This window comes from Syzygium oleosum, unplaced genomic scaffold, assembly GCF_021117445.2.
Source record: "Syzygium oleosum isolate NSW1041296 unplaced genomic scaffold, Sole_v2.1 Sole_v2.02, whole genome shotgun sequence".
NCBI lineage: Eukaryota > Viridiplantae > Streptophyta > Magnoliopsida > Myrtales > Myrtaceae > Syzygium > Syzygium oleosum.
In genome coordinates this window covers 11,801,143-11,811,230 of record NW_026607486.1, presented here as the reverse complement: position 1 = coordinate 11,811,230, position 10,088 = coordinate 11,801,143, and the positions used below count along the sequence as shown (strand labels likewise).

The following is a 10,088-nucleotide window of genomic DNA, read 5'->3' as shown; positions in this document are numbered from 1 at the left end:
CTTTGATGTACCGAAGTACTCTCTTTGCAGCTTTAAGATGAGATGATTTCGGCTTCTCCATGTATCGACTAACAATTCCAACACTATACATAATATCCGGTCTCGTGCATGTCAAGTATCTCAAACTTCCAATCAAGCTTCTATAATATGTCGAATCAACATCGGCATCATCATCAAACTTCGAAAGCTTGGTTCCACACTCCATTGGTGTATTGACCAGCATACAATTCTTTATGTTGAATTTTTCAAGGATATTTTCTGCGTATCCTTTTTGGGAAATAAAAATCCCATCGGCACTTTGCTTCACTTCGATACCAAGGAAATAATTCATGAGACCATTATCGGTCATCTCAAATTCTTTCACCATCGATGCCTTAAAAGCATCAATCATCGCCGAATTATTTCCTGTAAAAACAAGATCATCAACATATAAACAGGTGAGTAGAATATCACCTTTTTCTTGCTTCAAATAGAGTGCATGCTCGTATGGACATTGAGAGAATCCATTCGCCTTAAAATATGCATCAATTCTGGAATTCCATGCTCTCGGTGCTTGTTTAAGCCCATATAGAGCTTTCTTCAACCTTAGCACTTTGCCTTCATAACCTTTCACAACAAACCCCTCGGGTTGTTCGACATAAATTTCTTCTTCAAGGATGCCATTCAAGAATGCTGATTTGACATCCATTTGATAAATCCGCCAATTATTTTGAGCAGCAATGGAAATAATCAATCTAATCGTTTCCATGCGGATGACAGGGGCAAAAACTTCATCATAGTTGATTCCGGCTTTTTGCTTGTACCCCTTCGCTACTAATCTAGCTTTGTACCTTGTTACTTCACCTTTCTCATTCTTCTTGGCCTTGTACACCCATTTAACACCAATTGATTTCTTGTCCTTCGGAAGATTAGCAAGCTCCTATGTTTGATTTTTCTGGATGGCTTCAATTTCTTCATTCATGGCTTTCCTCCACTTTTCTTCTTTGGCCGCATCATCATAAGCAAGTGGTTCATAATTTGCAAGAAGACATATAAGATGGAGCTCTTTGGTAGCTTCGTAAATTTCAGACAATCTTTTTGATCTTGGCACTAGCGGTTCATCGACACTATTTAAAGAGGATGGTGTTGATGAACTTGAATAAGATGTTGAGAAGAAGGTGAAGGTTGATCTTTCAACTTTGTTTGATCGGAATCATCACGAACATTCGCTTCTTCTTTTAGATTTTCTTCCCACATTCCATTTTCATCGAACTTGACATCTCTACTTACATACATTTTCAAAGTGTTAGGGTTAAATAATCGATAGGCTTTGGATGATGAGTCATACCCGATAAAGATGAGCTTTTTGCTCTTGTCTTCAAGTTTCGATCTTTTTTGATTCGGGACATGAGCATATGCAATGCTCCCAAAAATTCTCAAGTGCGAAACACTTGGTGTTCTCCCGGTCCATACCTCTTGCGGAGTTACGCCTTCAAGTCCATATGTTGGACATCTATTTTGAAGATAGACGGCACACGAAACAACTTCTGCCCAAAGTTCCTTGGACAAATTTTTGCTCTTCAACATGCTTCGAACCATATCAAGAATGGTTCTATTTTTCCGTTCAGCCACACCGTTTTGTTGAGGAGAATACAGGGCCGTCAAGAAACGCTGAATACCATGATTTTCACAGAATTTGTTGAATATGGCTGAGGTGAATTCTCCACCACGATCAGTCCTCAAAGCCTTGATAAAATAGCCGCTTTCCTTTTCAGCCAGGTTCTTGAATTGTTTGAAAATATCAAACACTTCTGTCTTTTCTTTCAAAAAATACACCCAAGTTTTCCGAGTAAAATCATCAATAAAAGTAACAAAATATCGATGATTACCATATGAGTGAGGATTGATCGGGCCACACAAATCAGAATGAATCAACTCAAGCGGCTTCTTCGCTCGATAAGTCGCCTCCTTCGGAAAGCTAGTTCTGGAATGCTTGCCGATAACACACCCTTCACATAATTGATCGGGATGATCAATATGTGGTAAGCCATAAATTATCTTCTTGCGAGAAAGCAAATTGAGTCCGCCAAAATTGAGATGGTCAAACCTCAAATGCCACAACCATGAAGGATCATCTACGCACGTCTTTAGACATCGAGACATCTCACTCTTTATATTAAGAATAAACATCCTGTTCTTCGACATCTTCACCTTTGCAATCAATTTATTATTTCGATCTCTCAACATAAGATTAAGATCTCTCATATGAACAGTATAACCTTTCTCCAGAAGTTGTCCCAAACTCAAGATATTGCTTGACATTTTTGGAACATAATAAACATTAGTAATAAACTGACGTGCACCATTCTTTAAGCGAATCAAAATTGTACCTTTCCCTTCAACAAGAATTTTAGAGTTATCACCGAATGAGACATTCCCTTTAATTGTCTCATCTAACTCGGCAAACATCTCCTTTCTCCCACACATGTGATTACTTGCGCCGGTATCCAAATACCACGTATCGCTTTGACCTTCTTCATCTTCTTTGAATGCCAATAAGAGAACTTGATTATCATTATTTACCAAGTTCGCCTTTTCGTTTGGTTTGCTACTTTCTTTATTCCAACAGTTAGAAGCATAATGGCCAAGTTTATTGCAATGATAACATCGGATTTTAGATTTATCATACCATTGGCTTGTTGAGTTCTTTCCTCTTCCACGAACACCTCTTTGGTACTGGTATCGTCCATCACTTCGAGCAGGATCTCCTCTGCTTCGTCCGCGACCTCTTCCTCGAAAGTGACCTCGGCCACGACCTCGATCACGATCTTGATTTGTCCCGCGATTTTGTACGGGATCTCTTCTTTGCTCCTTCTCATCTCGAATGGTCAATTGCGTTTGGAGAACTTCCTCCACCGGTTCAATCTTTTTCTTTCTAAACCTTTCTTCATGGGCTTGTAATGAACCCATAAGTTCATCGACCGTCATGGCATCCAAGTCTTTGGATTCTTCGATTGCAACCGCAATATAATCATACTTCTTGTCTAAGGACCGAAGTATTTTCTCAAAAACACAAACATCGGAAACTTCTTCTCCGTTTCTTTTCATCTGATTAACAATTGCCAAAATTCTCGTGAAATAATCAGCAATCGATTCAGATTCTTTCATACGAATTACCTCGAATTCGCCTCTCAAGGTTTGAAGGCGAATCTTCTGAACTCCTTGATGTGTGTTTTGAAGAATCTCCCATGCCTCTTTAGCGGTAGTGGCGTTCGAAACTTTTTCGAACATGGAATCATCTAACGCTTGATAGATGATCGACAGGGCATATTGATCTTTCGTTCGATCCTTCTCCAAGGCATTCCTTTGATTCTGGTTCAACGTGGCTTCATCCTCTGGCTCATCATAGCCAGTGTTAACAAATTTCCACACACCGTAGGCGCCGAGTAGAGCTTTCATTCTAACAGCCCAGTTACCATAATTTTCTTTGGTAAGACGAGGGTATTGAAGAGGAAGCTGATTGTTCGTTGAGGCCATGATCACGAACCGTAAGCTCTGATACCAATTTGTTGAGCGTCAGAGGCGCGGCAACAATATTGATTTGATGAAAGGAATTTTTGAAGGTGAAACAATCGCAATTCGCGTCTTTCTATTACATGTCTCAATTACAAGAGAAATAGACTATATATAGACCATAGTTTGATTCGAAATAGGAAACCTCTTTCTAGGAAATCTATTCTAATTAGGAAATCTAATTGAATTAGGAAACTTTCCTAACATATAACTAGAAACAATATCTCACAATATCTATCAAAATATGGAAATACGAACAGACTCAAAAAGGAAACAAGTACTAACAAATTTGGTTTAATTTCTAACACGGTTGAGCGAAGATGAAGAAGTTCGATTCTAATCGAAATCAGAGACGTTTGAGCAATTCTAAGCATTCGAAGGACGAAGGAGAAACTCTCTGTTCTTTTCTGGGCAGGCGTTCAAATTTTTTGCTGCAAAACGCTGCTAAAAGCATTTATGGGCACCAGTCCAATTCTCAGACGTGTTTAATCAATTATAATAAGTTCGCCAAGTGTCAGCCTCTGAATGGATCTGACTAGACAAATGCGTGCCACGTTAGCGGCTGACGTGGCACTTTGGTACTACTGAACATTTTCTCCTGAAGAGGACTCGGTTCAGAGGCAAAGGCACGGGATGATGCCAAAGCCAAGACGACAAATGTTTGAAAGAACTTCATCATGGAAAAATTTCTGAGCTTGATGGTCTTGGTAATTCTGCTTCGTTGAGAATTGTTGTGAAATGCGGAATGTTTAGCAACTCTATACATAGGCGTCAGTCATTTGACTTTGTCCCAGTCAATTGGCCTGCAGGAAGAAGCAGAAGCCAGGAACGCTGCCAAGTCCACGACAATTGTTTATACTTCCGTGTTGCTGGGGAATCATTCTGCAACCTCAACCACCTCATGTTTCTGCCTTGCCTGAAAAAATAAACGAGTTCTCATAGAGAATTAGTCATTCCGTCTTTGACGAGAAGAGATCCACTTCACTTTTCATCTTTTCCCATTCTCAGATTTTCTAGACTACAATGGATGCATACGGCTAATTCAACTTTAGATGCCACGTTGTAATTTTTAGAGCGCGGGTAATCAAACTGAGGGAACTGATGATTTGTGGATATTCCCGTTAATGTGAACATCCTGCATGTTTGTATAAGGAAGTATACATAACATCTATAGGAAATGAATAAGTGTTTTCCCGGTGGAGGATGGAGATGCTTGTGAGCACAGGTTCCTACATCATTTTTAATGGACAGATTAATTTGATCAAACGAAGCACTTAGAGAAGAATCGGCCCTCGCTCAATCCAGCTGAGCTAGAATCTGCGCATGACATCAAAACAGTAAAGAAGAAAACCGAAGATTTAGAGATGATTGAAGAAGTCCATTTCTATATCAGATAACAAGCTTTTTCTTATCTGGGGAAGAGGATGGGTCAAAGTAAGAGGCTTTTCGAGTTTTGGAACAATTCATCTCTGGGAATAAGATATTAACAAGCACATAGGAGACCTGGTATAGGTCTGGCCGTGTTGCTTATCACAGAAAATTTAATACTGGGTCAACACCACCATCTTCTATAAAAAGGGATCACTTCTCCATGCAAGACATCCCGCTCCTATCTCAAGCAAACAGAAGAAGAGAAGATATCGAAGCCTCAACTCTCCGGTGCACAACCCCAATGAAGTTTCTTCCAACTTGCCTTCTCATCTTGGCTCTGGCAACAGCCACCGCTTTCGCCTACGACCCCAGTCCTCTTCAGGACTTCTGTGTGGCCATCAATGATCCCAAAGGTAGGACCTCTGCCATAGAGGCGTCACTCGTATATTTCCGTTCTAATGATCCTAAAGGAATTGCTCCAGAAAGAGTTTTTGCTTGAATAAGCCTAATCACACAAATTCGGTTTCTTATGCAGTCTTTGTGAATGGAAAGTTTTGCAAGGACCCAAAACAAGTCACGGCAGATGATTTCCTCTTTAAGGGGTTCATATACCCAGGGAATACTGCGAATTCGCTCGGATCGAAAGTCACGCTCGCTTTTGTGGACCAATTCCCAGGACTCAACACTCTCGGCATTTCCATGGCCCGTATTGACTTCGCTCCGGGTGGCTTGAATCCTCCCCACACTCACCCTCGTGGGTCCGAGATTCTGGTCGTCGCTGAGGGCACGCTACTCGTTGGCTTCGTCACGTCCAACCAATTAAACAACACTCTCTTCACCAAAGTCTTGTACAAAGGGGATGTGTTTGCGTTCCCAATCGGTCTCATCCACTTCCAGCTGAACATTGGAAAGACCCCCGCACTGGCCTTTGCTGCTCTGAGCAGCCAGAACCCAGGAGTCATTACCATCGCTAATGCGGTGTTCGGATCGAAGCCGCCCATATCGGCCGATGTTCTCACCAAGGCCTTCCAAGTGGACAAGAAGGTTGTTGACTACCTCCAGGCGCAGTTTTGGTACGACAATTAGGCGGATACGTTGACCTCCAAGACATCGGATTACCCCTATATTGTCCACACATGATTGCTTAGATTGACAATTGTTTCCAAATAAGAGAAGTGCTCTTTGTTAATGGCAAAGTTTCGGTATGTTGAATTTATGTCTCGAGTTTGAATTGTTTACGGAATATGACTCGCTTGGATAAATTTCATATTTATTGTGAAGATATATATATTTTCTTTTGGAGAAAATATTCAAAATTGCCTATAAAAGAAATCCTTCTGATGGCACGTAAAGTGAAGGACGTCTTCAACAGAGAAGGAAAACTGGTGGGCCCTGGTCAAAGTTATTCTTTGTTGACTCTTGGAATTAAAATAATAAAATAAAAGAGAAAGAAGGGGCACACATATAAAAGGCATGGTATCTCTGCGAGGGTTTGAAGCCGCACACGCACAGAACCGCACAAGCCGAGAACGCCCACGAAGCTCTCCGGGAAGGATGCCGCGCGAGAACAAATATAAAGTACGTACGACGTTCTTTATTTTGATTTTACGAGAGCGTTTCACTTTGGGCTTCAACACACGGAGATTTGTGCAGTGATCGAGCTTATTTTGTCCAATTAAATTGTTTATTCGTAAATACTTTGGGTTTGGGCTTAAATTTAGGTGTAGGAAACACTCGAGCGTATGAGCGAATTGTAACTCTGATTCTCTGATTATAGTGGATTATTTGTTGCTGGCTCTCCCCGTGGATGTAGGTACCGATATTCAGACCGAACCACGTAAATCTCTGGTGTCCTTTATCGTTTCTCGTTTATTTCTCTGGTATTTTCGCATTGACTTAATTTGCAAAATCCTGTCGTTTCTGCGTTATATTACAACACAGTACTACAGGATCATTCTTTATGATTGATTTGAACCAGACTCACTTAGGTTTATGTGTATTTGATTTCTTCTTTCACTTCCAACAGATACTGCAGCTGCACTTTCTCCCAAAGAACTCTTTATTGCTCATGTTTTGTGCTGGAGTTCGTGTTGGATATCAGAATGTGTGGTCATCTGTTGTCTCCGTTTGCATGGATTGTGATGCAACTGTTAGCAATTAATGTGTAATCTCCGTTTCCATTTTGCCTAGATTAGTCATGTTTAATTAAGAAATTATGCCACGGAGGTGATTGTGATGGTTTGACATTACTAACTGTGACGCATTCTAATCTTATGGATAGGCGGGGTGTGAGCAATTTTCGAAACTATAATACTCTCTTGGTTTACTAAAAGTTTCTTACTAAATGACATGATGACGCAGAGAGAAAGTGTAAACTTGGAACAACTCCAAGGAACTTGAAATTTTTTTTATTCAATGATACTGTGTTTCCCCCGATTACAAAGACGGACATCCTATATAGAGATAGGACTCCTATTGGAAACCGAATAATTAAAGATAACATATAATAAACCAAATCTTTCAAATAGAATATTTGAAATTAATGACAATTACGAATTTCCTAACATAGAAAACTACCTGAAAAACCTATCCAGACGACTCCGGAATGCTAAAATCCATCGTAGGTCACAGCACAGCAGTGAGTTCGAAACGAACGGTCATTTCGCTTCAACCAACCAACTTTGAACGAAATCCGAGGTCGTCAGACCCAAGAACAGAAAAATTGCCGAGATTTTCGGTGATCTTGACGATCACGTCGTTCAAGAAAATCGCACGCTAACTGTTCTACATCATTTTTCCCTCCCTTTGCGGAAAAACTCGCCCTCGAGTTATGATCAGGATAGAGGGGAGTATCAGAAGAATGATACTCAAATAAGTCCGCCATATTAAATGTAAGAGAAATGTTGAGATCATCAGGGAAGTCAACAACATAAGCATTGTCGTTGATCTTCTTCAAGATTTGGCAAGGACCAACCTTTTTGTGCTTCAGCTTATTATAGGTACCAACATGAAAGCGCTCCTTTCGCAGGAAAACCATGACCTCTTTGCCTACTTCAAAAATTTTTGAACGGTGCCGTTTATCAGCATGTTCCTTATACTTTGAATTCGAAGCAGCTAATTGGCGAGCAACATCCGCTTGGACTTCCTCAATTCTGGTCGCCAGATGTTCTGCCGCGACACTATAGCCAGGAATCTTGGGCAAGGGAACCAAATCCAAAGTATGCTGCGGAGTACGCCCATAAATGATCTCAAAAGGAGATTTTCCAATGGAACGGTTAATAGTGTCGTTGAAGGCGAACTCAGCAGGAGCAAGATACCGATCCCACTGCTTAGGCACATCACTACAGAGGCATCGAATGATATCCGCCATAGTACGGTTCACAACTTCTGTCTGACCGTCCGTTTGGGGATGAAAAGAGCTGTTATATTGTAAATCAGTCCCAAACAGACGCCATAAAGTATGCTAAAAATGGCTTAGGAATTTCGTGTCACGATCAGAAGTGATTGTCTTTGGTACACCATGAAGGCGGACTACCTCACGAAAAAACAAACTTGCCACATGTGAAGCATCCGAAGTTTTCTTGCAAGGGATAAAGTGCGCCATATTGGAAAACCTGTCAACCACCACGAATACAGAATCCACACCTCGTTGGGTGCGAGGAAGTCCCAACACGAAATCCATCGAAATATCCACCCACGGACCAGAAGGAACAGGCAAGGGAGTATAAAGGCCAGTGTTCTGAGAATGCCCCTTAGCCGTCTGACAAATGTAGCACTTACTGACAAATCGTCCCACGTCGCGCTTCAGTTGCGGCCAATAGTACCGTTCCTCCACTAAGGCCACAGTTTTATCATGTCGCAAATGTCCACCAAGAGTACCACCATGAAGCTCTCGAATGAGTTGTTCCGGCAAAGAACTATGAGGAATGCATAGTCTATTGCCGAAAAACAAGAACCTGTCCTGAATTATCATATTGCCATGGGAACCTGCTTCAGAACACTTCTCCCATATAACACCAAAATCATCATCTTCAGGATAAAGAGAACAAAGTTGATCAAAACCAACAACATCAGTGCGCATGGTCACGAGTGTCGCAGCACGTCGACTGAGTGCATCCGCCACTTTATTTAAACGGCCTGCCTTATGACGAAGCGCAAAATTAAACCGCTCCAAAAAGGAAACCCATCGTGTATGCATCCTATTCAAATGCTTCTGACTCTTGATGTATTTAAGAGCTTGATGATCAGTATTAAGAACAAATTCTTGCTGATAAAGATAGGACTGCCAGTGCTTTATAGCGCGCACTACAGCATAATACTCTTGCTCATACGTAGACCACCGCCAACGAACTTCATTAAGTTTCTCACTAAAAAAAGCAATAAGCTTACCTTCTTGGGAAAGAACAGCGCCGATTCCAATACCCGAAGCATCGTAGTCCAGCTCGAACACTTTCTCAAAATTAGGGAGCATCAATACTGGTGTCGTTGAGAGTTTTTCTTTGATAAGCTTGAAGCTGACCGAAGCTTCATCACTCCAATGGAATTTGCCTTTCTTTAAACAATCAGTGATCGGGGCTACAATTGTACTAAAATCTCGAATAAAACATCTGTAGAACGTCGCAAGGCCATGGAAACTTCGAGCCTCGCCAACATTCTGTGGAACTGGCCAATCACGGATCACAGCTACCTTTTCTGCATCAACGTGAAGACCATCCGTTCCAACAACAAAACCCAAGAAAAGGAGTCGCTCGGTCATGAAGCTGCACTTCTTCAGATTAATAAATAATTGATTTTTCTGCAAGGTTAGCAGGATATCTCTCAAGTGCTCCATGTGCTGTCGATCGTCCGGACTATAGATGAGAATATCATCAAAGAAAACAACCACAAACTTGCCAATAAAAGGTTTGAGCACTTGAGTCATCAAATGCATAAAAGTACTAGGCGCGTTAGTGAGTCCAAACGGCATGACAAGCCATTCGTACAAACCTGCACTCGTTTTAAAGGCGGTCTTCCACTCGTCGCCCGGACGGATGCGAACTTGGTGGTAGCCGCTTCGAAGGTCGATCTTCGTAAAGACTCGTGATCCAGCAAGTCTGTCCAGCATGTCATCAAGCCGGGGAATTGGAAACCTATACTTGATAGTTATCCGATTAATGGCACGGCTG

At 41.4% G+C, this 10,088-nt stretch overlaps 1 protein-coding gene across 1 annotated transcript; it reads left to right on the top strand.

Annotated features, from left to right (window-relative positions):
- The first annotated feature begins 5,091 nt into the window (after positions 1 to 5,091).
- LOC115681478 (germin-like protein subfamily 1 member 20) lies at positions 5,092 to 6,089 on the top strand. The gene is made up of 2 exons (XM_030605437.2): positions 5,092 to 5,336; positions 5,459 to 6,089. Exons 1-2 carry the CDS (start codon positions 5,144 to 5,146, stop codon positions 6,007 to 6,009), a joined length of 744 nt encoding a protein of 247 aa, XP_030461297.1. The 5' UTR covers positions 5,092 to 5,143; the 3' UTR covers positions 6,010 to 6,089.
- The last annotated feature ends 3,999 nt before the right edge of the window (positions 6,090 to 10,088 follow it).